The sequence below is a fragment of the Drosophila obscura genome, unplaced genomic scaffold (genome assembly GCF_018151105.1).
Source record: "Drosophila obscura isolate BZ-5 IFL unplaced genomic scaffold, ASM1815110v1 contig_1, whole genome shotgun sequence".
Classification (NCBI taxonomy): Eukaryota; Metazoa; Arthropoda; class Insecta; order Diptera; family Drosophilidae; genus Drosophila; species Drosophila obscura.
Window position 1 is genome coordinate 1,177,029 of NW_024542679.1, and position 27,024 is coordinate 1,204,052.

The 27,024-nt window shown below is 42.6% G+C and overlaps 5 protein-coding genes across 12 annotated transcripts; 3 read left to right on the forward strand and 2 right to left on the reverse strand.

Annotated features, from left to right (window-relative positions):
* The first annotated feature begins 1,402 nt into the window (after positions 1-1,402).
* Positions 1,403-6,167, forward strand: LOC111069588 (tribbles). The gene is made up of 2 exons (XM_022359706.2): positions 1,403-2,701; positions 4,952-6,167. Exons 1-2 carry the CDS (start codon positions 1,818-1,820, stop codon positions 5,550-5,552), a joined length of 1,485 nt encoding a protein of 494 aa, XP_022215398.1. The 5' UTR covers positions 1,403-1,817; the 3' UTR covers positions 5,553-6,167.
* A 1,932-nt stretch (positions 6,168-8,099) lies between these two features.
* Positions 8,100-9,776, forward strand: LOC111069589 (F-box/WD repeat-containing protein 4). Its single transcript, XM_022359707.2, has 3 exons — positions 8,100-8,399; positions 8,475-9,053; positions 9,115-9,776. The coding sequence occupies exons 1-3, from the start codon at positions 8,212-8,214 to the stop codon at positions 9,551-9,553; spliced, it is 1,206 nt and encodes a 401-aa protein (XP_022215399.1). The 5' UTR covers positions 8,100-8,211; the 3' UTR covers positions 9,554-9,776.
* A 253-nt stretch (positions 9,777-10,029) lies between these two features.
* On the reverse strand, positions 10,030-17,047 carry LOC111069586 (pantothenate kinase 3). Of its 7 annotated transcripts, none has more exons than XM_022359703.2 (7): positions 16,575-17,047; positions 13,053-13,231; positions 11,769-12,061; positions 11,566-11,715; positions 11,324-11,500; positions 11,118-11,253; positions 10,030-11,052 (listed from the first exon to the last, which is right to left on the reverse strand). In XM_022359703.2, exons 1-7 carry the CDS (start codon positions 16,618-16,620, stop codon positions 10,729-10,731), a joined length of 1,305 nt encoding a protein of 434 aa, XP_022215395.1. In that variant the 5' UTR covers positions 16,621-17,047; the 3' UTR covers positions 10,030-10,728. The 7 variants fall into 7 exon arrangements, with proteins under 7 accessions (XP_022215395.1, XP_022215397.1, XP_022215391.2 ...); XM_022359705.2 differs by having other exon boundaries at positions 11,566-11,691; positions 16,575-17,045; XM_022359699.2 differs by lacking the exon at positions 16,575-17,047 and adding an exon at positions 15,177-15,848 and having other exon boundaries at positions 11,566-11,691.
* Positions 17,048-17,370: 323 nt separating this feature from the next.
* Positions 17,371-19,161, forward strand: LOC111069627 (charged multivesicular body protein 7). Its single transcript, XM_022359767.2, has 4 exons — positions 17,371-17,917; positions 17,976-18,195; positions 18,277-18,486; positions 18,546-19,161. Exons 1-4 carry the CDS (start codon positions 17,462-17,464, stop codon positions 19,016-19,018), a joined length of 1,359 nt encoding a protein of 452 aa, XP_022215459.2. The 5' UTR covers positions 17,371-17,461; the 3' UTR covers positions 19,019-19,161.
* Positions 19,142-25,031, reverse strand: LOC111069626 (rho-related BTB domain-containing protein 1). Of its 2 annotated transcripts, none has more exons than XM_022359766.2 (13): positions 24,754-25,031; positions 22,829-23,057; positions 22,657-22,760; positions 22,389-22,586; positions 21,782-22,318; positions 21,450-21,708; positions 21,276-21,392; positions 21,132-21,218; positions 20,990-21,073; positions 20,670-20,912; positions 20,342-20,612; positions 19,815-19,989; positions 19,142-19,751 (listed from the first exon to the last, which is right to left on the reverse strand). In XM_022359766.2, the coding sequence occupies exons 2-12, from the start codon at positions 23,006-23,008 to the stop codon at positions 19,838-19,840; spliced, it is 2,232 nt and encodes a 743-aa protein (XP_022215458.1). In that variant the 5' UTR covers positions 23,009-23,057; positions 24,754-25,031; the 3' UTR covers positions 19,142-19,751; positions 19,815-19,837. The 2 variants fall into 2 exon arrangements, with proteins under 2 accessions (XP_022215458.1, XP_022215456.1); XM_022359764.2 differs by having other exon boundaries at positions 19,815-20,010; positions 24,754-25,030.
* Positions 25,032-27,024: the final 1,993 nt, after the last annotated feature.

Consider the following 27,024-nt stretch of genomic DNA (forward strand, 5'->3'; position numbering starts at 1 on the left):
GCTAGGGTATCAGAAGCTCGGCCCCTGAAACTTAGCTTTTTTTCCACACACACACACTCACGTGTCCCGTATTTATCGGCGACTTTGTGTGGATATTTAACTAAGAAGAAGAAGAGGAGCCGAAACAGACGTTTCTTTTTGAATCCGCGAGCGTTACTTTTCGAAAAACGTGCTGGTCGCCAAGCGCCAAAAAATGCGTGCGTGCGTACAACTGCTTGTGTATGTATGTCAAACGTTTTGTGCATTTCTACACACAGTGGACGAGAAAAGTGTGGAAACAAATGTCATATTACTTAAAATTTCCATGTTTTCAAGATTTAACACAAGATTTAAAAACTACATCATAACTTTCCTTCAAACTGCATTTTCGTCTCCAGGGGAGAGATATATGGCAAATGTATAGGGGTCTGGGTCGTATGACTTTTGTCGGCCACTGTACATGATCGGGTGGTGGGAATCACCTTGCGCCAGCTGAATATGCGACTGCACCGAACAGTATGTACAGCCGTGCCCCACAGCACTATGTTGATACTTAGGGGATGAAGTAGTGGTACAGCTGGCTTCTCTTCTCTTCGTAAGCAATGCAATAGAAATCTACCTGCGACCTGCGTAGCGCAGTGGTGATCCTCTTCCTTTCGGCATTCGGGATCCTTCCAACCGAACCGATCGACAGCTGCAAACAACAATCGTAAATCGCTCCCAAAACACCGTGTGCGATACATACAGACACGCACACACGCATACTTTTGGGTAATTTAAAATCTCTGAATGTAAGATCGCAGATGTTTTTGACATTGTACATACGTACATACATACATACATACAACGAGGGCCTGAATTATAGTGCGTAGATCAATTCCATCTGTACTGTACATACAGGTAAATTAAAGTAGATTTTATTGCGAAATGATATTACAAATAAAAGTGGTTCATTTAATCTTGGCATTCAAATTTAACGGATCCCCTGTTCACATACATACAGAAATACTTTGTATTTTACAATGACGTTTCTAGAGAGAGACAAGGAATTTCAGCGTTCCACGCAATTGTTTTCAAAAATAACGATGGATGACGTTTCTTTTGCTGACAAGAGAGCGAGAGAAACAAGATATATTTAATCTAAGGTGAGGCAGTCCAAGAGCAGCTGCCAAATCTGCTCCGGGCTCTCATAGTATTTCACTATAAATGACAGATTTCGAGAAATTGGTGTGGATGTTGGTGGTTGGTTGGTTCACTAACACACGCACAGCTGTCAAGTCAAGCAAAATTGTACCTGCACAAGCATATCCGCAAGAGAAAGAGGCTGACCAAAAATAGGTACCTAGACCACATTGCCTTGTTGTTAATATGCCATGGCGGCGAGCGACACGAAACAACAAGCGAGAAATATTCGTTTAGCGAGTAACAGTCGTTTTTGGTTTTTAGCGACGTCGGTCGTGTTTCATCCGCACACGGAATAGCGAGTGTGAGAGCGATTCGATTTGTTTTAAAATCGGAATAAAACAACGCGCGTTTACATTATTCAGCTAGCCGCGAGAATTTCGTCAGAAATTGTCTCTGTTGCGAAATAAATACAAGAGATCGAAATATTCCGCCTAGCAAAACGTGCCGAACGAAACGATGCGTCGTTAAATGTCAAAATAGTTAACTAAACCTGCAGGCTGCAATAAAATGCCAATCGCGCGGTAGACAACCAATCGTCACAGCAACCACGGTCCCACCGAAGAGTAACCCGTAACCCCCTCAAATCCAAGCAAAAGTTGTGATAAACGCCGCCAGTGTAAAGTAATAACAGTGAACCCCGCAATACATGCAACATGGATAACAGTGGAGTGCAGAATAACACTACAGCGGCCGAGGCCGACAAAATAGTTATCTTCTCCCAGCCCGCCTCGCCAGCAGTCGCATCCGCGGCCAGCCCAGCAAGAAGCAGCGGAAGCAGCATAAATCATCAGCATTCCCCAGCAAATGGCAGCAGCGGCGGCAGCATCGATGAACGCCTGTCACCCACGATGACACCTGGGTCACTTTTTACGCCCAAGAAGGAGTTTCCTAGCGCCAAGATGCTGCAGACGATACGCGAGAAGCTGCTCACGCCGGGTGGCGCCTGCGAGCTACTGGCTCTGGGCATCGCCGCTGAGCCAACTGACAGAGGGTTGGCCGGGGAGCAGCCGGTGAAGCTCATCAAGAATCGCTACCTCATCAGCGCCCAACCTAGTCACATTTCGGCTGCTGCGGCGGCCAAAACACCCGCCTCGTATCGCCATCTCATCGATCTCACGTCCTCGAACCTCAAGTGCGTGGACGTCTTCAGTGGGGAGCAGTTCCTCTGCCGGATCATCAACGAGCCGCTGGACAAGGTGCAGCGGGCCTACTTCCAGCTGCAGCAGGACGAGCACCTGTGCCGCAGCACCATCTACGGCCACTCGCTCATCCGACCCGTGCACGACATTGTGCCGTTGTCCAAGGACCGTACCTACATCATCATTGCGCAAGCGCAGCCGGGACGCGACTCTGTCGGCTGTCTTACGGGCGTCTACGAGAACCTGCACACCTACATCAGGCACGAGAAGCGACTGTGCGAGGCGGAGGCGCGTGCCATTTTCCACCAGATATGCCAGACGGTACAGGTGTGTCACCGCAACGGCATCATCCTGCGGGACCTCAAGCTGAAGCGCTTCTATTTCATCGACGAAGCGAGGTGAGTGTCTCTCCGCCCACCCTCTTTGCCCCCTTGTCGTGTTGCTCCAACGCTATTATCTCTCTGGCAAGACACCTTCAAATTTAAGCGCCACCATTTGCTGGTCGTGTATGGATGGAATGGGGGGCCTGCATGTGCTGCTGCTCGTCGGCGGTGGCAGCAGCGGCAGCGGCTTATTTTGCAATTCGATGAAAACTCGTTATGCGCCGCGAGAGCAGCTTGTTGGTGTTGGTTGTGGTGCCACAATTGTTGCTCTCGTTATTGGCCCATGTTTTTGTTGCTGCTGTCGCCGTCGACGTTGTGGGTAACATTGAACATTTAACAAGTGTTGCAATCGAATCACCAATAGGCCAACAAAAACAATTATACTCACGAACAGAGCATACACACACCTACATATGTATATGGATATGTACATATGTATGCATACTGAGCGCAGTCTGCCACAGTCGTGGCGAAAATGTTGTCACCAGCTCATATCGTGGAGTACAAGTACAGCAATGTTTCGTTTTGAACAATCACTTGCTTATTTCAAGAATAATAGTACCACCACTGTGCCTTTGACTTTGTGCGCATTATATGGATGTACATGCAGTCGCTGATGCAATATTGAGAAGGCTCGCATAAGCACTATTAGTAAGAGAATATTTTATGTACACATGTACATACATATATGTATGTATGTATGTATGTGTGTAGATATCTAGCCTCATATCTATAAACATAGAAATTTGCAGAGACAGGGTAATGGAATTTTGTTTTTCTTTGCTGGAGATAACATTTTCGCCCTAATTAACGGCAAAAACAAAAGATTTCGATGACGTGTTTCATTGTAAATTCTAACAGATTGCAAGTCAGGGGTGTGATAGTACTATATGTGTGGGTATATCATTGAAACAGACTGCGTATTATTTTGGTTGATTCAGACATACGTACATACTTATGGACGAGTGTGTCTGTGTGTATGTTCCCATCAAACGCCACACGCACACACGAATTGATATTTTAAGGTCACAATGCGACGAGTGGCCCTGACTCTGATCTTCTGTGTGCTCACGCGAAGACGCAGTTTATTATTTTACTCGGTATGCAGAAAACATATCCAAACATGCTTATACATACATACATACATATGTGTGTAGATATATATTTATGTATTCTTTTACATGGCAACATATAAGTACTTTTGTAAATATATACGTGTAGCACCTTGAAAAATATATATACCCACATGTATGGGTATTTTTCAAGGTGTTTCAATAATTATCGTCGCCCGTTTTCCGTATTTTCGTTTAACAATTCACTTCGAAACGGGGAGAGAGAGAGGCAATAATACTCGCTCATCGCTCGCTTCTCTCTCTCTCTCTTTGTCTTGGACTCTCTTCTTGAAGACGCTCTTTGGCCGCTCACGGCACAAAAACCTTTTCCAGGCGGACGAGGTCATTTTGTTGTAACTTCAAGCACTGTAAGTGGGGGGAGAGAAGCGAGCGTTTCCGAAGCTAGTTTTTGCTCAGGGTCAGTCTGTGTGCTCTTTCCATGCTCTATACTGGATACACACGTGCTGCAGACCTTCGTTTGTTACTTTTTGGACGATTTTTCTCCCAGTATCCCTCTCATTTAATCATTTTCACAGGGTATTACATTGTTCGCCAGGAAGTGGCAACCCAGGATATATATTTCCGATGTGTTCAAGAACCGACAAGATCAGATTACTATGTATTGGGGCGATGGCAGTCGGATAACTAAATCATAATAGGAAAAATTGATATGCAAGGGTATCAAGATATGTCAAGCTTGTCTTTCCTCTTTGTTTTTTTTTTTGCATTCAAAAGTGGGCCAATGTCAATGATGGCCGAGCCGAGTCGAGCCGAGCCGAGGCAGTCGTTCATGGGTGTCTGGGGGTCGCGAGCTTCGCTTTCGTCATCGACTGCGCTCTTGGCCAAATTCGACTCGACTTGACTCGACCGGGGGCTGGCTTGCTGCCTTTCGACTTGTCAACGGCGTCGGCGTCGCCGATCGATTTGAGTCTTTTTCGTCATTGCGCGGGCCTCACAAAACCCAAAATCAAATCGAAGTTACGCAACGTAATGAGATTGCACATAATGTAGTGTAGATACGTTACGGAAGAATGTAGAGCTAGTGGGTTTTAGTTTTAGTTTCGTTCAGTAAATGTTGGTAAAGCATTCGTAACTTTGCTTTTATTTATGTATTTTCAATTAAATAAAACGTCAAATTTTCTCTACATTGCAGAACGAAACTGCAGTACGAATCGTTGGAGGGCTCAATGATACTCGATGGCGAAGACGACACACTGAGTGATAAGATCGGCTGCCCTTTATATACAGCACCGGAGCTATTGTGTCCCCAGCCGACGTATAAGGGAAAACCAGCGGACATGTGGTCACTTGGCGTGATTCTCTACACGATGCTCGTCGGGCAGTATCCATTTTACGAGAAGGCCAACTGCAACCTCATCACTGTGATCCGTCACGGCAACGTGCAGATACCCACCTCGCTCTCCAAGTCGGTGCGATGGCTCCTGCTGTCTCTGCTACGAAAGGACTACATGGAACGAATGACCGCCACCCACATCTTCCTGACACCGTGGCTGCGGGAGCAGCGTCCGTTTCATCTCTATCTGCCCGTCAATGTGGAAGTGGCCGAGGACTGGGACGAAGCGGGGAACAGCGATGATGGCGCAGCAGTCATCGACGAGGATGAAGGCGGGATCTGTCCCCTGGGGGATAAAGACGAGTATGAGGATATCGGCGTAGAGCCACTCGACTATACGCGCAGCACACTGCAAATGGCCCAAGCCAATGCATTGAGTGTGGACGTGGAAATGGGCTGATCAACGCACCGGAAGTCCCCCCACGGGTTGCTTTCATGGTAACGCTTGGAAGCAGCATAAGCTGCTTCTCCATTCAGTTGCAGCTGAGGAAATATAATCTTACTGAGCCTCGCCGGATGGTGGCATGGCTATGCAATTGTGGCTATGGGTTGCTCCCACACTATGCCGGTCCGGTTCGGGGCGCGCCGAAACTGAATGCGTTCCACATCTTCCTGCAGGTGGTACTGCCAAAAAAGACTTAAAGCCTCGCTTAAACTCTCTCAGACACAAGAACTCACTGCCTTCCAATAAAAACGAGGACGGACTTTCGTTTATGAATACGTTCTTCGTACGCTCTCACCTTTGCAACCGATTCTTCCTAAAAAAAAACCAACTTATGTACAATATAAACATTATAATTTTTTTGTAAACTGTTGATCTTATCAAAAGACAGTCGCCCTCATTTATTTTGTGGGCTCTAAAACCATTAGTTTCCCTGTTAATAGTGCAACGAATGCAAATTGTTATTTATTATATAATTATTTTCTGTATTTCGCTTGGTCTACTACCTACTATTAGAAATCTTGTAAGAGAAAATCGTGAAACCTAATAATAATACATTAAAATTTGATCTCACCAAGAACCGAACTGACTGCACATCTATCTACCTCTATGTATATATTTCCCTTGGAGGCACCAACTTATGAGCCTCGGGCGTTATATAGCAATGGAAGTTTATTTCGACTGAAGCTTATCTTTCATTCTGTATGAACACGTGGTACGTGGAGGCTAACTATAGTTAGCTAATAACTCTTATGGAAGTGTAAGCATTTGTAACACCAACAAAGTTCAAGTTTATTTCCCTACAATCGATATTAAAAATTCCATCAGATCGGATCCCAAGTAGATGGAAGATGAATTCCACCTACCTAAGACATTTAACTAGCCGAAATTCAACTTGCTAAATCTCGAGCTATATAAGTTAATTTGTACGAGTAATTCTTGAGCTCTCAAATTGATTCTGCATTGGGAAGGTATTTGCAAGTTAAAGGGGAAAGATTGCTTGTATTTATCATTATGGCGAACGTGACTTTCTGAGCACAATGCTTACTTTTTGCCATGCAATATCAAACAAACTGACGCTACTGGGGCTAACTGATATTATGAACGGCAGGCAGGGTATTTTCCTATCAACAAGATTCCCCACCACCACTGTCTTCCGACATGCCGACGTGACGATCGGCTTCGCATGTACATATGTGTGTGCCGACCTACCTGTGATCGAGCACAGCACCTTCATTCGTCGTCAGATTATGAAATTACCGACCGAATGAGAATTGCCGAGCTTACTGCGCAAAAAACGCAAAAACTGCTGACAGCGACGTCACCTTCGCACATTGTGACTCTCAAAGTCTGGAGCTCAATGCCTGTTCTACGATATCAGTTATAGGTTCCAGAATGTTCAGATGATGTTAACAGAATGCTATAGAACTGGGCAAACTTTGTAACGAGTACCAGAAAGTTGATGTCAGTGAAATTAAAACCAGTGTAATAAAAAAACAAAATTCACTTTTAAAGTTCTAACACTTAAGTGTCGTTACAACTATAAAATAGACTAGAACCATGTCAACTACTTTCCCTGACCCCAACCTTTAATTTCAAAGCTGTTCCACTTATATAGTTTCTTTCGTTACCGTTCTGTAGCTTTCCAATTTCTACACTGCTCCAATGCGGTTGACGATCGGAATTGCTTCTTTCTACCTTTCATTTCATACTCGTATGTACATCCAATTACTCTTTTACTCGTAGTGGGTATACAAACCAATTAATTACGTTAAGTACATATATTCATTCGGAACTAAAGTAAGAATCTTGAACGATATACTTTCTAGACAGATCAAACATTTTCCACGACATTCTAAGTCAATCAAATGTTCCCTTCAGGTAAGGTATTTAGCACAAGTATTTTGGCGGAGACTCGTGACTAATTGCGGAAACTGTGCACTAAATAACTGCAAACTGTACGCATAGAGACGTAATATGTACAATATATATACATGTATATATGTATATAAATATATGCGACCACTGTCCCCAAAACTTTCAGTTCCTCATTATTTATTTTTACAGCCGGCTTACATCGACAGATCAGATGCAAATCTCTTGCGTGTCGTTCTGAATATAGTTTTATTTTATTAATAAGGGCGACTACTTGAATATGTGAATATATGATTTTTTATTTAGATTTCTCTACAGAAGCCCGAGCAGAATTTCGCAAATTTCTGAGGACTCTTCTGTCAAATAAAGTGTTATGCTACATTAGTCTGCCTACAAAATCCGATTGCTCCATTCTTTTACAGTCCCTGAGAATTAACCATTATGTACTCTTTAATTTCAAATTACCATTGCTGATTTCAAAACATGCAGCGAGTCTTTCAAGAAATAAAACATATTTTGGTTTGTATGTTGGCGGTCTTTTTTGAAAATGTTTGAAAATAAGTAGGTATATTTCGGTATATTTCTGAGGGTTAGACTGGTATATCTGACCGATCGATAAATCAGCGGTCACACTAAACGTGATTTTTATAAATAAATAAATAAAAAAAAGTTATTTCATAAATGTTCCAAGTGTCGCCCTTAAAATTAAATTAAAACTAATAAATGTTCCATCGAAATTACAATGAAGATTACAGATCTAAACATAGACTGTCTTCTGGTGATTTTCAAGTATTGCTCCGAAAGCGAGCTGATGTCCTTGGGCAAGGCTAACCAGCACTTGGGCAGGATTATAGATGCCAACATATTTTACCCACTCACGAGGGACTTACTTTTATGCGGCCATAGGAACGAACCTTGTGTTGAAAAAAGGTCGGTCTGAATGGTTAATTATGGATGTGGAGGCGAAGGCATTGTATGTTAACAGCATATTTTATCATCGTTCAGAAACAAAACACGTCTTACTTATCATGAGAGGCTTCAAGTATCGAGAAATTGGCTGAGCGGGACCTACCGGGAACGTCCCTACTATCACCATGCGCATCTGTTCCCAACGAAGTTGTTCCTCGAAAAGGACGCCTTGTACGTCACACATGACAGCTATTTACGCAAATACCGGCGACCTGCTACGGAGGCCCTGCCGCGATTGTTTGATGAAGAAATCACCACTCCCACGAGGAGCGACATATCGGATTTTGTAAAGAAGCAAGACACACTGTTTGCGGGTCGCGTCTGTGGCGCGTGCTTTCTGTGGGATGCGAACGGTATTACCGAACAGCAAATGCATCAGCCCAACGAATACCTATACTCCGTCGACTTCATAAATGATGTCTATGTCACCAGCACCGATGCATGCTGCAAGGTGTGGCAGCGTTCCCAAGAGTTTGGACTCACGCACTTTGATCTGGCCGTGAAGCTGCAGCATTCATTCAAGTCTCTAAAGTTGAGTGCTAATGGGGAATGGCTCTACGGAGGCCTCTACACAGACAAGGGTCGGCGGGCATTGCGAGCCATCCACGTGGAGAGGTAGCTATACACTTGAAGCATTATCATTTCGCAATAATGCTAACCAGATTTGTTTCTACAGTGGCGAGGAGGTGGTACACAACTCAAACACAATTTCCATATATGATCTGAAAATAAAGGATGAGCACGTTTTGTTCACGGCCAATTTCGATACGACATTCAGAATGTTTGATCGTCGCATCGATCGAGATGTTGCCATTTGGGAGGATCCGTTCGACTCTTCGTTCTACTGTCTCGAGTACGATGGCCTGTACGCCGTACTCTGCGGCACCAACCGTCACGCCCGCGTCAATCTCTACGACATTCGAATGCCAAAATACGTGCAGTTGTTCTTTCCCGGGCGAACGCGCCAGCAGAACTGTCAGTCGCCCGTTTACAGTCTAGCCTGTGATAGCCAATATCTGTTTGTGGCCACGGACCACAATCTGCGAGTGTTCGACTTCAAAGCCAACTGCGGTGTCCGCAGGGACTACAGCCGCATTTATGATTTTAATCGCTAACAAAACCTTATTTTTTTAATTAGTAGTTGAATTCATATTAAGAAATTATCTATGGCCAAAATCTGTAAAGCAGAATAAAAAGGATGAAAAGATCAATCAGGGTTCCGCAGACGTATGCACTGGATATGCAGTTCATCTGCATCGAATCCATTAAGCCATCCTATATAACTTCAAAGTATGCCATGCCATGTAAAAGCGAGAGAAAATATAACATACAGACATCAATACACATCTATATTATTATCAAAAGGAGTTCTGGCAGTTTGACCATTGATCTAATTGCTTGATAAAGTAGAGCAACCATAACACTGCTGGGTAAAGGTGGAAACCATCCGGCGACACAGATCTCCTTTCGCAAAATGCAGGGCATTTACATAGAATGTTTTCCAATGTTTCCTGCTCCATTTCACAGAATCCACAGGTGTCTATCTCTATTAGTTTCAATTCTTGTGGTGATATCTCAGTATTAGGTTTCTGTTAAAACAAATTTTATTGACCTGCCGACAAATTGGAACCACAAAACTTAATTGCTAAATTATAAACTTTAAAACATCCACTTAAAAAACATGTACACAAAAGTTATGATAGAAACTTATAAGTATGCATGAATATCGTATCGTAAAGGCTTAATTTAGACATATGTACCTTGATGCATGTATGTAATACGTGATGTACATGAGTCTGTACGTTGCGCGCGAGACTTTGACTTTCAAATTGCAATTTCCTGGTCAGGTTGTGTTTGTATTTTTAATACATTTCCGTGAGCTAAAATCTATCACTGTAGAAAATTAAACTAAAACTACCAGAAATCGTTGTAACGTACAAATAACTCGTAACTCGTATCTTACAATTTTATGCTAGTAAAATTCACTTATGTAAAAACACATACATACATATGTCAAATCGGAAAGGAAAGTGGAAGTTCGGCTCAGCTTGGGGGTTGGGGTGAGCGGGCCAAAATTCGTCGTGTTTTTTTTTTTTTTTAGCAGGCACTTTATCTATTCTGTAATTTCATGCATTTACAACTGGCGGCAACCTCTCTCGATGTATAAACTTAAGCCGAAAAAGAAATTATGTTGAATACCGAGATAATAATCAGCAAGGGATCGATCCATTTTCCATTGCCCAAGTATTCTTAGGTCTACTGTACACTGAGGAACATGGTGCTACAGCGACTACCTAGTAGAGTGTGTTGTTGCTGGCGAAAGCGGCGGTGTTTTCTCTGACGGCTTATCCGCTGTGGAAGGGATCGGCGATTCTGCTGCACTCGCACTGGCATCTGAGGCTGTGTGCTCAGTGCTTTGCGGATGGTCAAGGCCTTCATTTAGAGCAGCTGCTAGCTCGCCATTGAACTGCAGCAGACATCCCAGGGCACCAAAATATCCCTCATGCTCCAGGAAGAGTCCCTTCATTGTGCCATTCGACCAGAACTCCATAGCGTACGCCAGCAGCTTCATTGATATGGGGTTTACACGTAGAAAGTTACCCACAAACACCACCTAAAAGATGTATAAAGTTAGTATCAAGTGTGATGCCAATCTAATCCAATCTGTTAATATCTAACCCTGTCAATCTTCTCATTCAGAGCACACATCCGTGCTATGGAACCAATATTGTTGGTTATAGTGACTAGTGTGGCATTGGCCAGGTCTTCACGGGACACGGAAACCCGCTTGTCGTCAATGTGCATTTGGCCAAAGCTGCAAATAAACGTATCGGATTATGTACAACTGGCTGTAAAGAGAAGTTCGGATTTTTATCGTGTGTTACCTCGATGCCACCAAGTCTCCGGGCAGACCAAAGCGATTGTAGTCGCCGCCATAAATGTCCTTTACCAGCTTGTCCACCTTCCTGTTGTCGCCCTTGGTGGCCAGCTGTATAGCTTCCTCAAAGGTTGTGCAGCCGGTAAGCAAACAGCATAGACCCAGGAATGTGCCGCCGCCCAAGCTGCATAGAAATAGAAGCCAATGTATTAGCAAAGGACACTTTTCCTCACTAGGACATTTACCAACCTTGTGCCTGAGATGCGCTTGTAGTTGTCGGGTCCGTAGACAGCCAGAATGGAGACACCGGAGCCCACATTCACCAATATGAATGGAAATGGTTGCGAAAAATTGAATGCCCGCTTCTCGCTTTTGCTGCAAGAAAGAGAATCGTCGAAGCTGCATAAGTATATAGTAAAACATTTACATATTCTGATGCTGTATTTACTTACATTATGTCCCGTGCATGTTCGTAGTAGTAGCATTCGGTGCGATTGTGCAGATCGGCAAAGAGTATTCCTTTGATGAGCGTATCGAGTTCGTCAAATTTGGCCAGCTTCATGTTGACTTGATCGCGAAAATCCTTCTCGAATTTGAAAGCTCCTCCGCCAGTGGCGCACACAGTCGTCACCAGTTCGGCCATGCCTTTTTGCTTGGCCAGGGACAGAAAGTTGCCCATATCTGTGGTCTGAAACCTAATGAAATGCAGGGATCCACGTCTTTTACGTATCTCCACATTGTCCATCTGAAATGAGGGATGATTGAAGTAAGAATTAATCATTTATAAGAGTTAATTTATTATTTAAAGAATCTTTGTACCGTGTCAACGGAGTCTATGACAATGCAAGACTTTTGTTCGTCGTACGTCACAGTGCGTTGTGCAAGATGCTCTTGACTGGATCATTCCAAGTACTATTACGTATGAGGTCAGTTTTTCGGCCAGGAACACGAGCGTACGTAAGCACAAGCTTCATAAATATGCCAATAGACTGACGACTCGACGGGCGCCCCATTAAAAAAACAACAGCCACAAGTGCAAAAGTCAACGATCGCGCCATGTAAGCTTTTGTCGTCAAAGCCCCTTCCCTTCCTATCCCTTCCTACAGTGCGAGTCGGTATACAATTATATGTATGTATCCGTGGATTTGCTACTTATTCAGGCACATTTGGCACCCCACTACGACTGCCCGCCCTATTGGTTAGTACTTAGTTTTGTCAGGCAGTAAGCGTGCGCATCTGTGATTTGAAATCCAGTAGAAGGGTTACTCTTTTGAGCTTAAATATCCCTCATCAGCTATAGGGGATTCACCCGAATCTTTGTGTAAAGACGCACGCCCTAAGCGTGCTAGTGCGATGATGTTCAAACGGAAAGCTTAGACAGAGACAGACAAACGTACTACAGATGAAATCATCAGACGACGACCCATTCCGACCTGCACAAGATGACTTGTTGACACTAGACGCTCAAATATCGCCTCTTGATCACATTTTAGATGATAATGAATGGCCTGCACACGCGCTTCTTCCACATTTCGTTATAAAAGGCACACCCATTCCCATTCCCATCGATTCCATCCAGTTTGAATGATGAAATGCAACGAATGTCATCAACCAAAAATGCTTGGCTCCAAAGGTGATAAAAGTATGGTACATACGTATATGAGTGCCGTGCCCTTGAATCATTGACTCTGAAACTCTGTCTCTGTCTGCTCGTGTGTGCGTCGTGATCATCTTACCTGCAAGTGCGTATCGCGGTGTCCGGTTTTGCCATATGCTGAGTTTTTTGTTAAATAGCGTCGTATATTCCGTAAAATTCCCGCCTCGCGATCCTGTTCATCTGGCGTTATATCCTTGGGCTCAAAGTACACCAATTTTGTGAGGGTGCCGCCAATGTCCATGCCAAACCATGGCATTGCTGAAATTATTGAGGAGAAACCAGTTAATATTTAGAAATCGATCAATATGGCATACATATTGGCTAATACTAAAGTTTGACCTTCAGCTACATTTCCTCTATAAAGCGGAGAAATCTTTGCTGTGCTGTGATGTGAGTGGATGTGATGTGGGTTTACCTATGAGAAGTTTTCGTCTCCCAATTGCCCCTCTATGAACATGATAGAGGATACCGCTGCGTTGTACCAAGTTCATATGTCTCAATAGCAAATCCCATTCCAGTTAATAATATTTTTCGCTATATCTTTTACCTATATATTAACGAGAACTGTGTATCATAGCAGATATTGCACAAAATTCATTAAATTACGACTGTCAAATTTTGATATTTGCTTCAAATATATTTTTCCAGAGTTGCATTCATTCCTATCATTTAAAAACGGAGAATTTCACACAACAAAAATGTATTCTAAAATTTAAACTTGCTCTCAACTGATGCCACATGAAGCGGCATATTAATGCCAAGAAGCCAAACACAAATTACATATCTTGTGCATGACGGCACACATTTATGCTAGCATTTCGTTTCGAAGCAATTAATTTGATTGCAGTGGAATTAGACGCAATAATTATACTTGCAATATCGAAAACACCTTCAAGAGGCTCGGGCAAAGCCAAGCAACTAGTTTCCAAAACATTACAAGAGAAAAAATAGAAAAGAAATCGAACTTCAAACTGCTGGCTAAATGAATGTTTGAAGCGGTTCATGTTCATTGTGTCAAGATCGAAGTGGCCGCAAAACTATGTCACACACAAACAAACGAAACAAACATACACATATATCTATGTATCTGTAGCTGGGTGTATCTTTGTGTTGCACGCACCGCTTTGGATGATTAGATCAAAGATCGATGTAAAATGTAGCGCCTCCGGCATGATGTAACGCCTTTTTGTATTATTATTATGGACGGAATGCGCGAGTGTATGCAAATAGCGCGACTGTATTCCGCAGTTGTGGTACGACGGTACGAGAGTGAGAGGCGTAGAACGCGCTGCACATAACACGGAACTTGTAATCACAGCTAACACGTTTCGTTTACGTTTATTTGGTTCCACCCAATTTTCATATACATATGTATGTACTATATGTATATATAAACAGGCAAGTGCGTATTTATGTACAGATATAGTGTGTAATCGTATAGGTGAGGCGATTAGAGCGGGCGACCATTAACCGGAAACATTTTACTCTCACACAACCAGGCAACAGGGCACGACGCGTCGATGGCTTCCAACTGACGACTGAGACTGACGGATTATATATTAGCCGTCAAAAGCTATTGAATATTGCCAACAATTGGGTAAATCGAATCGAATCGAAACATGGGCGCCCCCCAAAAGGGCGTGTCAGCGAGTAAATACACCGTTTCTTATCTGCACTTTGCTCGCGTCCATTGGTTATCGGCGGGTTCGAATAAATGTCTAAAACGACCAGACCAAGTACGACTGTACGATTATTTGACCACTCAATGAGACAGTGATGTTATGTACGCGCGAGTGCGGGTATTTTATTTTTTGACTACAATACTAGTGTATGTGCCTAACGATCATTACATATCGATCAGAGTTCAAGCGATTGCATATAATAAAACAATATCACAAAATATGACCAATTTAGTACTACAATATACATATATGTACATACATATGGTATATGTAGAAGTTGGTATCCAGAAGTGAGAATAAAGTTTACTTCGCTTCCATTCATAAGACATATTATTTGGCTGGGAATCTCCCACATTAATGTTGCACAGAATACAGAATCTATGAATCAAAAGTTTAGTGATAATTCAGTATCTCTATCAGACCCAGACATTTAAAAAATTTCCTATCCGTTTTGTGTGTAATTTCTCTCTGTATTAATCGCTACGAATTACTTCCTTGTATTATTCCTAGTGGAAACTTACACATTAAGTCATCTACAGGAGACGCGGCAGGGCTGGCGGCTATGCTGGCGGCAGTAGACAACATGAAATCGGAGGAACTCTGACACTGGCTTATTTGTTGTTTTTGTTGTTGTGGTTCAAACACTGAAGGAGATACCGCATCCATCTCCTTCGACGACTCATTATTTAAGGTGGAAAAGTCCTTGGAGCCGCGGCCCATAGCCTCACGCCATGCAGTGCGCCATGAGTTTCGTTTTGTTGAGATCACAGGAGAAGTACTACTGGGTGGATGTGCGGCGGTGGGTGCCAGCGAGGCGCTTGTGGATTTCTTATCGTTATGCAATTTGAATATTTTCAAATTGAATGAATATTTTGAGTCGCGCGTCGGAACTTTCATTTTTGTGCTGATTTTCTCTAAAAAGAGTAGTCGTAGTACACAAAACTAATATCACAGGCTTTGGTTAAAGCAAACAATTGCCGCTTATTTACAACGAACCGAACGTAATGTAAAGCTTCAGATTTGAACAAAATCTCATTTAAATTTCCTTTGGATCTGTGGAGAGACTCTCTAGAGTCTCGTCTTTATTTGGGTTTGTGCTTTGAGAAGACGAACAGCAAAGCCAACGACGGAGATCGCGCGATCCGATCCGTAGACCGTTCGAAAACAGGCATGAAACGCGTTTGAATGAAATTTTATTGTCACTTTGCACGAGCCGAGCACTCTACGACGACGACAACAGCGGCAACGGCAACGCCGAAAGTAAATCAGCGCCAGGCCAGGCCAGCGCTTGTGTCGACGTCACCACTGCTTTCGCATATGTATAAGCGCTTCTTGTACATACGTATGTATGTACGTACATATACGTTTAACCGTATTAATGAGCGGAGACATCGTCGAGTCGAAATTAACTTAAACATTACGAAAAAACACATTTAAAACAAATCCAAAGCAACAACGACCTAGCATGAACCCTTGCGAGGGTTCGACGAGGCGTGATCGAGCTTAGCATTTTCGTGTGATATATGTATGTATACCTCTCTGTCCATAGATGATTAGGTGCCCAAAGTCATGCATCTGTTGGATGCTAGAGTGGATGCAAGTCTTGTTTCATTCATGGTCAGACCTCGCCTCGCTCTTTTCACAGCACTCAGCCACATCATGATAAGCGGTCTGGGGCGGTACAAAAGAGCATTCGCAGACAAGACTGATGAAAGTCCATGCGAAAGTTCATATGTTCATAGTCCCAAAATCAGACTGTAATTACACATATAATGATAATAGATTCGACCTTTACATGCTGCCACACGCAGGGTGCCACTGATCACCTTCGATAAATCCCCTTCCACACATAGATTAAGACATGCAGAACATGAAACAAGAAAGTTTGTGTAGCCATTTCCAATGGAGAAAAGACTTACCTTTCGCCAAATGGTAGCTTAGGGATATTGGATCATCTTCTATCATTGTGATATTCAATATTCAATTGGCGTAAGACAACGGATCGCACACAAATGCCTCCCTAATCTTTTTGCAAATGTTTGCAGTAATGGCAGATACCAGCGATGATCTTATCGGGGACAGAGTTTTGTGGCAAAAACAAACTCAGAGCATGAAATGATTGTGCTGGGCGGTGCTGGCTGGGACGTGACCGTGGCCGTGCAGTTCTACATACATATGTATGTATGTGGCACGATTGAGCTGGAAATTGATGCTGCACGTATCCTTGTGCAAAAGATGATGTATCGTTGTTGTCCAATGCGTTCGGAGAGTGGACCCGAGTGCTGGTCTATTGAATTGACAGGATTAGCCTACACTTATTCCACGGTCTCACGATAAAATCTTCAAAACAATATCTCGAGAGAAGTTATTTATTAATTCTTTAATTCAGCGAATCAGCTGTTGCGGGTGCTGTATATCGATATCGAAAAACGGTAGTGCTGTTAAGTGATGTACAGATTTACATAAAATATGGGGTATTCCATAACGGCTATTTCGAAAGTTCAAAATGTGTAGAAATAACTTGTATATTAAATTTTATATAAATAAAAAATAAAATAATAATAATAAAAAAGTTTTAAAAAATGTATGTGCTTTTTTATTCTATTAAAATTTAATTTATATATTCCATAATTTGATACAAATCGAAATGGACGAATAACTGTAACCTGGAACGTGTCCTACAAATTCATGACGCGCTCATTCTTTCTAAGCTTTCCAGCACTACCAACCAGCTGGTAAAACAACCAAAACAAGATAGCACGCATTTAATTTATTTTTTCCGTAAAGTGGTCTAAAACTGAGCGCAATGGCTCGTGATGCGGAGAAGTCGGAATTTAAATTTCCTGCATGCTGGGAAGACAGCAAAGCTATGCAAATTCGGTTTGCTACGTTTCGCCCGCGTAATTTAAGCATTGAAGATTATGACACAAAGATGAAATTCTGGAAAGACCTTGTAACGCAATACAATAAGTTTTGGGGACGAGTCACGTTCAGTTTGCGGGATCTGCAACTGAATTTCATGAGAGGAGACCAACTGCCTGCCTGTCTGGACACAGTGATATCGGAGATGCACCGGCAGAAACAGATCCGACCGCGCACCGAGTACGATCAAGACCCAGCAAATACCTGGAGTGGATGGCTGGTAAACAGCCTGGTAAAACGTCCTTTATCCTGGAGCTGGCTGAAGTTAAAGCACAGCGTTGTGGGCGAGGATGTGGAGGCGACGACACTAGTGGAATGGATACATCTGGAGGTTTTAAATGTAAGAAAAACACACTATAAATTCAAGTGCTTATAATCTGTGGCTCCTTTAAACGCAGGAAATTTGCGATCTTATGGTTAAGAAGTTATTGTCCGAGAACCGAGGAAAACTGTTCCATTTTGATGCGTTCAAGTCCCTTTGTGATGTCAATCACATTCGCGTCCATACGGAGAAGGATATCTTTGCTTGCCTGATCACGCTGCATGTCCGACAACTTGTTGGGTTGGAGTTCAAAACTGAAAAGCAAGTGCGCAGCATTCATTTAATCAAAATACCACGTAAGTTCTCAGAGAATTCTCTCAGCTCTCTCTCTCCCTTTTAGAGTTGCTAATAATAATCCATATAAATCCTTAATGCAGTCAAGGAAACTGACGATCTCACCATCAATGAGACAGATCATGCCGTGCACAATCTACAGATCACACAAGCAGATCTACTGAGGCAGCTGGAGAACCTTGAGGAGGAAATCAAGGCGAACGACGAGAAGGCGCGTCAGTACATAAAGGAGAACAAGCGGCAAATGGCCAAGACGTACCTCCGCAAGAGGCATCTGGTTGAAAAGAATCATGGTAGTGTAAATGATCCCTTTCGGCCTGTTCTTTAATTCTTTCATGTGTGTGTGTTTCAGAGCGACGCAGCATTGCCCTGCACAACATTGAATCACTTCTGTCCAGCGTGGATGAGGCGCAGAACAGTGGTGTAGTGCTCGACGCATATAAAATTGGTTCCAATACGCTGCAAAAGGTTCTCTCCGACTCTGGCCTCAAGTACGACAGTGTCGATGAAGTTCTGGCCGATGTGCGAGAGACCCTGGAACAGCACAGAGAGGTTCAAGATGTCCTGTCCAATAGCGTCGTAGATACTACTGCCAGCCAGGACGATGATCAGCTCGAAAATGAACTGCGCGCCCTGTGTGGTGAAACCCAAACCCAAGTCCCAGTTCCCCAGCGATCAAATGCAGCCGTGAGAAATAACAACGAGAGAGTTGATGTGGTAATTAGTGATCAAGAGTTGATGGAAATGTTGTCAAACCTTGAGGTTGAAGATGGTAGTGTCTCTCTATCGAGTACCAGAACCTTGAAACCACTGCAGGAGTCATAGAAGCACATAGATTAGGTCTATTTATTTAAGTTTCCACAGAAATCAATGTTTTATTTTATAAGTATGTTCGGTTTTTATTATAATTTGTATTAAGTTTCACTTTGGGCTTTCACTTTGTGTATTAAAAGAGATTCCACATGAAATGTACGTTTATAATTTGCTTTATTCTATTTTCATTCTGTACAAAATGCATCCTTATCATAGACTATGGCTTATGGCTATGGCTAGACAAATGTTTCCATAAGTAGGAATTCGAAAATACACGAAACATACATGCTCTAGGTATGTCTTATTGTTTCCTTTCCTATCCATTATAGTATCATATACAGAACGAGAAAAGTGTACATCCAATATATTGTAAGGCAATACAGCGAAATGCTTCGCATCGCCCGAAGTGCATGTGCTGCTCCCATACTCGTATCGTACTATGCTTTGCATTATCTATATATACATATATGTATAGGCGTATAAATATAAGAAATCCGAAGCACTTTTCAAAATGCTTCTTTGTTCTGGTTCGGCCTTTTTATATATATATATATATACTATATATACTTATATGTGTATAAATCTAATAATCACTAAGGCAAATTTGCGCTCCTATGTATTGCAGACACGCCATTCCCAGTCCCATAGGGTTTGTTATGTGTGGATTTGGAAAAGTATCAAAATACTTAAAATCGTACAGATAAAGCAGATCAGTACCGGCAGGATGACAATAAATCGAAGTGATCTGCAATTAAAACAAAAGCTAATTAGGTGAACGATGATTCTTCTTTCATAACGTTAAACGCACCTTCCCTGCCCTAGGGCCGGGTGTCAGAGATTCAGATCCATGTCAGCCTCAAGATCAATATGGTTTATCGAGTTGGCTGTACTATTGAAGATTTGATTATCGGATGTGCTGTTGTTGCCCGTTGGCCCCGCTGTGGTCCCGCTGATGTCTCCGCCCGTGCCTCGCTTCGATTTACCTAGCAGCCAGCAAGAGAACACTTTTTCCCAATTTTGCACATTAATTATCGCGAAGATGGATTTGAGTTTTTACATGAGAGATCAAGGAAATTATAAGGAAAGGAAAATCATAACAAGGCCCCGAAGAACCGCTCAAACTTTAATACAAACCGTCATCGTGAAGTCACAGATGCACACATCCTTTTTTCGAACACAAAAATACTTTTAAGTGTTTAAAAAACAATCAAAAATTGTGTAAGAAAAACTAGTCCGATTAGAGCCTGAACTTTGGTTTGGGGAATGTCTAGGCACACATCTTGGGATGTGGGATGTGGGAGAGATAGAATGAAGAGTGTGTGTGTGACCACTTACCTCCTGTAAAGCAAAGACAGCCCTCATCGTCGCTGGGCGAGTCTCGTCGCGAGCTCTTTAGCTTTACTTCCTTGCTCAGCTCGTTTAAACAGCGCTGATAGTAGTCGTAGTCCTTCAGATACCACACGGGTGGCCAGCGATGTTCCCGCAAATATTCTTGATTATCCTGATGCAGCGCCTTCAGACCCTTGAGTGAGAACTTACATATAATGTTGTAATTGACGCAGAGATACGACATGCACCATTCGGCCAACTGATGTGCGTTGTGCAGCTGAGAGGGAACGAGCGATTGATAATGGATTGGTCATTGGAGTGCTGCGTTACAGACCTTTACTGGCTCCAGCAACTTTAGGCAATGATCCACTGTTTCATTGGTTTCGTTCTGTGAAATTACTGTGAGATCCTCGATGACTCGGCACTCAACTAGATTGAGCAGACGCGGCAGGCATAATCGGTTGGCTAGCTCTAGCAGATTGAGACATTTGACGGCCGAAATAGGTGGAATCTGGTCAGTGTACAGATAGCACAGCAGCTTATGGAATGTGTAGATTGTAACGCCAGGGAATACGATCTAAAAAAGAGATACTTGAGCTTGTTAATACACACATATATGTCTATCACTACTGCATCCTCATCTAAGACTCTTACCACATTGGAATGGGCTTCGCGAAAGTCACCCAACAACATGGCGCGCATCACGTCGCACCGTCCAACCAGTACAGCCCTGTGTGCCTGTTAGTAGACAATATTTATGTTAGGCATATGTGCTCCAAATAGATATCCTCATTACCTTCATTAAACCATCATCCAACTCAAAGGTGACATCGCTGAAGCAGCCATCACCAATGCAATGACGCTCTAGACTTTCTTTGATGCGCTGAAATGGAAAGAGCGAGTTAAATGGTAATAAACATTATCATATGGCATCGCTTACAAGACAAATGTGCGGATTTGGATCATCACTGGAGGAACTGTCCATAACAGTTTGTGGCTTGCACAGAAGCTGCGTCAGTTGCGGCAGTTCTAACAGATCGGCTGCATCCCTTATTTCCTGTGGGTAAGCTCAATTGATTTAGAGCTTAGAGGCACAATGGTTGGCTGTCCTTACCTGCAGATTGTTGTAGCCCTTGTCAATGGTGCCCGTGTAAATAAATCGAAGGCATTGGTACAGAGCCTGGGGTGAGATGATCTTGCTGAGTGTCACAATTGTTTGCAGTCCGTTCACGCCGCGCTGATTCTCCACCTGCATCAGACGTATGCTCTGCAGCACAGGATGGTGCAGCTCTCTGTACAGATCGTTGGAATGCTTTGACTCTACCAGAGGCAGGGCCTGATAGCTAGAGCGTCGCTTCAAGTGTTCCCACATCCTATAATCAGTCGAATAGAAACGAAAGGATGTTAGCCCAGTCTCTAGATTAAAGAAGAACTAGCGGCACATACCGTTGTGTACGGGATTCGTAGCGTATAAGAGATTCCGTGTCGTCGTTAAAGTCCGCTATGGTCGCCTCTCCGAACGTTGAGCTGACCATACTCGATTCGCTGCTGCTGCGACCGCCCATGTCGCTCAGCTCTGTGCTCAGGAGACGCTGGAATGTACTGGAGGCCGCGGATAGCATAAACCGATGCACGGCAAACTTGGTTCCTCCTGCCCCCACCAGGATGAGGTCTGTGTAGGCTTGCGACAGGAACATGTTGTAGATGTCCTGCCGGTAGTGACCCACCATTACGGTCACCTCTGGTGGCGGCGGTTTTGGTGGCCGAAACGGTGCCTGCAGCAACGGTTTCTGCACCTTCTTCAGGTTCGTCATCCAGAAGCGCTGTTGACGCCGAGCAATCAACGCCGAACGGATGGCGTTCTCAAACACTTCATTGACACCAAAGTACGTAAAAACACTGGTCTCGTAGTAGGCAACACCCAGCTCCTTGGCCACAGCTCGTGCCTCGTCCGGCATGACCAGATCGCTCTTTAGTGCTGCCCTAAAACAAACAAACAAAGGCAGAAAGGGTAAGGCTTGGACTTGAGCTTGGGTTGTGCAGAATATCCTACCGTACAAAGGTGCCCTTTTCACCAAAATATGAGAGATAATTCTCATCGCGGTACATGTAACGCAGATCGTTCTTGCAGCCCACGAGTATCACGGGCACATCGGGACAGAAGCGTCGAATTTCCGGATACCACATAACCTTGCAGTTTCGCAATGAAATGGGGCTTGCAATGGAGAAGCACAGTAGCACCACATCGGATCTGGCAAAGAGAATCGCAATAGATTAGATACGCTCTGAAACGGAATAATTTTATATAATCGTTGACCCACCGTCCGTAAGCAAACCGTCGGTCTTTGTCATGATCGCCAAATGTGTCCCACAGCCGCAGCGAAACATTCACTCCATCGACCACCTCCCATGACCTTTCGAGTACCTTGATTGCAATAAAATAATTAGACGGGAACCACATACTATGATCTCTATTTACTATGTGGAACTTACGTCTTTGTATATGCGATACTGATCGATCGCCCACACGGTTGGTACATGGGTGGAAAGCAGCTGCGAGAGCGAAACATGCTTGTTGCAGGCTCGTGCACAAATAAGTCGCGTCTTACCCACTGCCGTGTCTCCCACCAGTACGCACTTCACCAGCTCTTGATGGGGCTGTTCGTTATCCATGTTGGACAGGAAGCCAACTGGAAATGTACTCCCACAACTAGACTCTGGACTATAAAATACAAATTAAATATTATTTTTGTATGTAAATATGCTATAAGTAGATACATAGTTTGTAACTTTAAATATTGGTTAGTTATTTTTCGCTGAACGAACAAAGAAATTCTAAAAAGAGATTGCCCTCTATTTTTATGAACATTTTGTTATGCGGAGTAGACGTTTTTTTCTTTTTCTTTTTTTGGTCTAATTTTATTAAGATAAGAAAATCAATTTTCGGCATATGCTAATCAAGTGAAACGCTGTACGGTAGGGTGTGCTTTCGTCACTAGAGCTATAATTTTGCGATTTCTGGTTTCGGTGCCTGTTTTTTAATGGAAACCAGTAAAAGGCGTACAGCAATCCACAATTAAGAATCTTTCTACACAGTACAATATTACTGTTGCTTTACAAATCGATTCAGATTGGTTAAATTCGAGGGCATATGCTAAGTTTTTATCCAACAATCTTGTGAACTCGAGATATGATAATTAATTAATTACACACAGACGCAGGTAATAACTCTAAAGTCCACGCTCTCAACTAGAGAAGTACCCAGGCATGTGTAAATGATCAACATTTGATGGAAAAAAGTACCTCAATTCAGTTGTGCATTGTTAGCACACTGGAGAAGAGATACGACACGCATTTTTTAATGATCTTGTTTTTAAAGCTACTTGAAGCATATCCTATGAAATGACAATGCGTTGACCCCCTCCCCGGCAAACTCTGGCTACCGTCCAAGCAGCTCTTGGTCTTTGGTCTTTAATTGAATTTAATTGAAACTGCAATAACAATTTCTGGGCTCAAATCTCAGCGACAAAGAGACCACACAACACACTGCATGTGTAAAGAAAATCTCCATTGTGCGGGGGGGAATCCGATCTTGAGATCGAGAGTTTCAGTCTATTTTTAGAATGGGAACAATGAAAATGAAACCAAACAAAGGAAGACGAAATCGATTCCGCTACGTTTTAACATTTTTGATCGTTTAAATAATTAAAGTTTATCAAACTTGGAGTTAATTGATTCGAATCAATTCGAAATGTAAAAAAAGCAAGAAGAACAAGCGGTAGGGCTTAACTTGATTTGTTTTTTTGTTTTTTTTTTTTGGCACAATCTTGATCTTTTATTGTAATTTATAAAGACGAGAGCGAGACGCAAGCGAGTCAAGTAAATAATATTATCGCAAATTACGCCAAAGGAGATAGCAATTAAAGAGGTCGGTCGCCTGCATTGTCAACACAGATGATAGCAAAAAAGTTTAATTACGGGTAATCTAGGTTAATCTAGGTTTAGTTAAAATTCCAGACTAGATTCGGTTTTTAGATGCAAAAGAAAGGGTACCACAAGGGTCTTAGTCATGCATCATGCTCTGATTGCCATCTTTTCGTGAGTGCCGAAATGTCTCCTTTTTATTTTGCTTGCCTATTGATTTTCTCTTACCCCCCAGCACACAGACGCACACACAGCACGGGCACGAGCGCACGCTCCTCTCTGCTCTGCTGTGGGTTTTTCTTGGGGAACAGTTGGGACCATCGTGCCATGTATTAAATTAGTTGCAACTTTTATGCTGCAGCCAACAACAAATGTGACATTCACTTGCACTTTTTCGCACGCACTACCTTTGTGTCTTGTATTGGCAATTGATTTGTTTGTCGGTCCATCTGGATGATTAGCAACTAAATAAATGACATACAGTGAGCACATACCTTGAGTTGCCTGCCTCACAGGCTCAAATTGTATGCGTTTGGCCCAATTTTCTTACTTTTGCGTATCAACACACACACTGAAGCACAACATTTCTACAACAAATTGCCATTTATTTTTGTAGCAACACAACACATATATTTTTTAGACGCGCTTCACGGTAAGACAAATGCCATCGTTGCGTTTCCGCTGCACTGTAGTTGCTATGTTATGGACCATGAAATCTAATAAAAGAATAAAAAAAATGTAGTTAAAGCCCGCAAAATCTAGTGCCAGTGTGACCCCGAACTTTCGGATAAAATATACCGGCTGACCCCCAGAAATATACCAAAATATACATCCCAATTATTATTAATATTATATGATCGGAACGTCATTTAAATGTTTTTGAGGGATAGCACTAACCATACAGTATATAGATGTGCCAGTTCCTACAACGAAAGTGGCGCAGTTGAGTTTTCAGCGTACGTTCCCAGGTCTTCGGCTCTGGGGCCGGAAAATTTTTTTATTGCTCATTTAAAAAATATGACTGATATGAAATGAAAAAATTGTAAATGTTCGCTGACAATACCTGACTGATATGAAACGGAAAATTCGAATTGCTCGCTGACAAAAGCGGACTGATATGAATTTCTCGTTTTTTCCTGATTCTCTTTGTATTTCGTTGCTCCCTCTTTTCGCTCTAATTTTTCTCATTTTCTGCCTCCACTTTCCACCGCTCAAATGGCAGAAAACCGTTAAATTCAAATCTGAGATACCAGGCGAACAGAAAACAGCAGAAGGTCGCTGCTTCTTTTTTTTCTCGTTTCTCTTTGTATTTCGTTGCTCTCTTTTTTCGCTCTCATTTTTCCCATTTTCCGCCTCCATTTTCCACCGCTCAAATGGCAGAAAACCGTTAAATTCAAATCAGAGATACCAGGCGCACAGAAAACAGCAGAAGGTCGCTGGTTTTTTAAATTCTCTTTTTTTCTTGTTTCTCTTTGTATTTCGTTGCTCTCTTTTTTAGCTCTCATTTTGCCGATTTTCTGCCTCCACTTTCCACCGCTCAAATGGCAGAAAACCGTTAAATTCAAATCTGAGATACCAGGCGAACAGAAAACAGCAGAAGGTCGCTGCTTTTTTTAAATTCTTTTTTTTCTCGTTTCTCTTTGTATTTTGTTGCTCTCTTTTTTCGCTCTCATTTTTCCCATTTTCCGCCTCCATTTTCCACCGCTCAAATGGCAGAAAACCGTTAAATTCAAATCAGAGATACCAGGCGCACAGAAATCAGCAGAAGGTCGCTGGTTTTTTAAATTCTCTTTTTTTCTTGTTTCTCTTTGTATTTCGTTGCTCCCTCTTTTCGCTCTAATTTTTCTCATTTTCTGCCTCCACTTTCCACCGCTCAAATGGCAGAAAACCGTTAAATTCAAATCTGAGATACCAGGCGAACAGAAAACAGCAGAAGGTCGCTGTTTTTTTAATTTCTCTTTTTTTCTTGTTTCTCTTTGTATTTCGTTGCTCTCTTTTTTCGCTCTCATTTTTCCCATTTTCTGCCTCCACTTTCCACCGCTCAAATGGCAGAAAACCGTTAAATTCAAATCTGAGATACCAGGCGCACAGAAATCAGCAGAAGGTCGCTGCTTTTTTTAAATTCTTTTTTTTCTCGTTTCTCTTTGTATTTTGTTGCTCTCTTTTTTCGCTCTCATTTTTCCCATTTTCCGCCTCCATTTTCCACCGCTCAAATGGCAGAAAACCGTTAAATTCAAATCAGAGATACCAGGCGCACAGAAATCAGCAGAAGGTCGCTGGTTTTTTAAATTCTCTTTTTTTCTTGTTTCTCTTTGTATTTCGTTGCTCTCTTTTTAAGCTCTCATTTTGCCCATTTTCTGCCTCCACTTTCCACCGCTCAAATGGCAGAAATCAGTTAAATTCAAATCTGAGATACCAGGCGCACAGAAATCAGCAGAAGGTCGCTGGTTTTTTTAAATTCTCTTTTTTTCTTGTTTCTCTTTGTATTTCGTTGCTCTCTTTTTTCGCTCTCATTTTTCCCATTTTCTGCCTCCACTTTCCACCGCTCAAATGGCAGAAAACCGTTAAATTCAAATCTGAGATACCAGGCGCACAGAAATCAGCAGAAGGTCGCTGCTTTTTTTTAATTCTCTTTTTTTCTTGTTTCTCTTTGTATTTCGTTGCTCTCTTTTTTCGCTCTCATTTTTCCCATTTTCTGCCTCCATTTTCCACCGCTCAAATGGCAGAAAACCGTTAAATTCAAATCTGAGATACCAGGCGCACAG

Excerpts from the sequence above, each read along its gene's own strand:
- LOC111069588 (XM_022359706.2), top strand. The coding sequence starts at position 1,818 with ATGGATAACAGTGGAGTGCAGAATAACACTACAGCGGCCGAGGCCGAC. Across the intron at positions 2,702-4,951 it reads TATTTCATCGACGAAGCGAG|AACGAAACTGCAGTACGAAT; the intron begins GTGAGTGTCTCT and ends TCTACATTGCAG.
- LOC111069589 (XM_022359707.2), top strand. The coding sequence starts at position 8,212 with ATGAAGATTACAGATCTAAACATAGACTGTCTTCTGGTGATTTTCAAG. Across the intron at positions 8,400-8,474 it reads GAACCTTGTGTTGAAAAAAG|AAACAAAACACGTCTTACTT; the intron begins GTCGGTCTGAAT and ends ATCATCGTTCAG. Across the intron at positions 9,054-9,114 it reads CGAGCCATCCACGTGGAGAG|TGGCGAGGAGGTGGTACACA; the intron begins GTAGCTATACAC and ends TTGTTTCTACAG.
- LOC111069586 (XM_022359698.2), bottom strand. The coding sequence starts at position 15,552 with ATGAAAGTTCCGACGCGCGACTCAAAATATTCATTCAATTTGAAAATA. Across the intron at positions 11,716-11,768 it reads GAACATGCACGGGACATAAT|CTTCGACGATTCTCTTTCTT; the intron begins GTAAGTAAATAC and ends ATACTTATGCAG. Across the intron at positions 11,501-11,565 it reads AAGCGCATCTCAGGCACAAG|CTTGGGCGGCGGCACATTCC; the intron begins GTTGGTAAATGT and ends ATTTCTATGCAG.
- LOC111069627 (XM_022359767.2), top strand. The coding sequence starts at position 17,462 with ATGGCTCGTGATGCGGAGAAGTCGGAATTTAAATTTCCTGCATGCTGG. Across the intron at positions 18,196-18,276 it reads TCATTTAATCAAAATACCAC|TCAAGGAAACTGACGATCTC; the intron begins GTAAGTTCTCAG and ends TCCTTAATGCAG. Across the intron at positions 18,487-18,545 it reads TCTGGTTGAAAAGAATCATG|AGCGACGCAGCATTGCCCTG; the intron begins GTAGTGTAAATG and ends TGTGTGTTTCAG.
- LOC111069626 (XM_022359764.2), bottom strand. The coding sequence starts at position 23,008 with ATGGATAACGAACAGCCCCATCAAGAGCTGGTGAAGTGCGTACTGGTG. Across the intron at positions 22,319-22,388 it reads GAAAAGGGCACCTTTGTACG|GGCAGCACTAAAGAGCGATC; the intron begins GTAGGATATTCT and ends TGTTTGTTTTAG. Across the intron at positions 20,913-20,989 it reads GCGAAGCCCATTCCAATGTG|ATCGTATTCCCTGGCGTTAC; the intron begins GTAAGAGTCTTA and ends TCTCTTTTTTAG.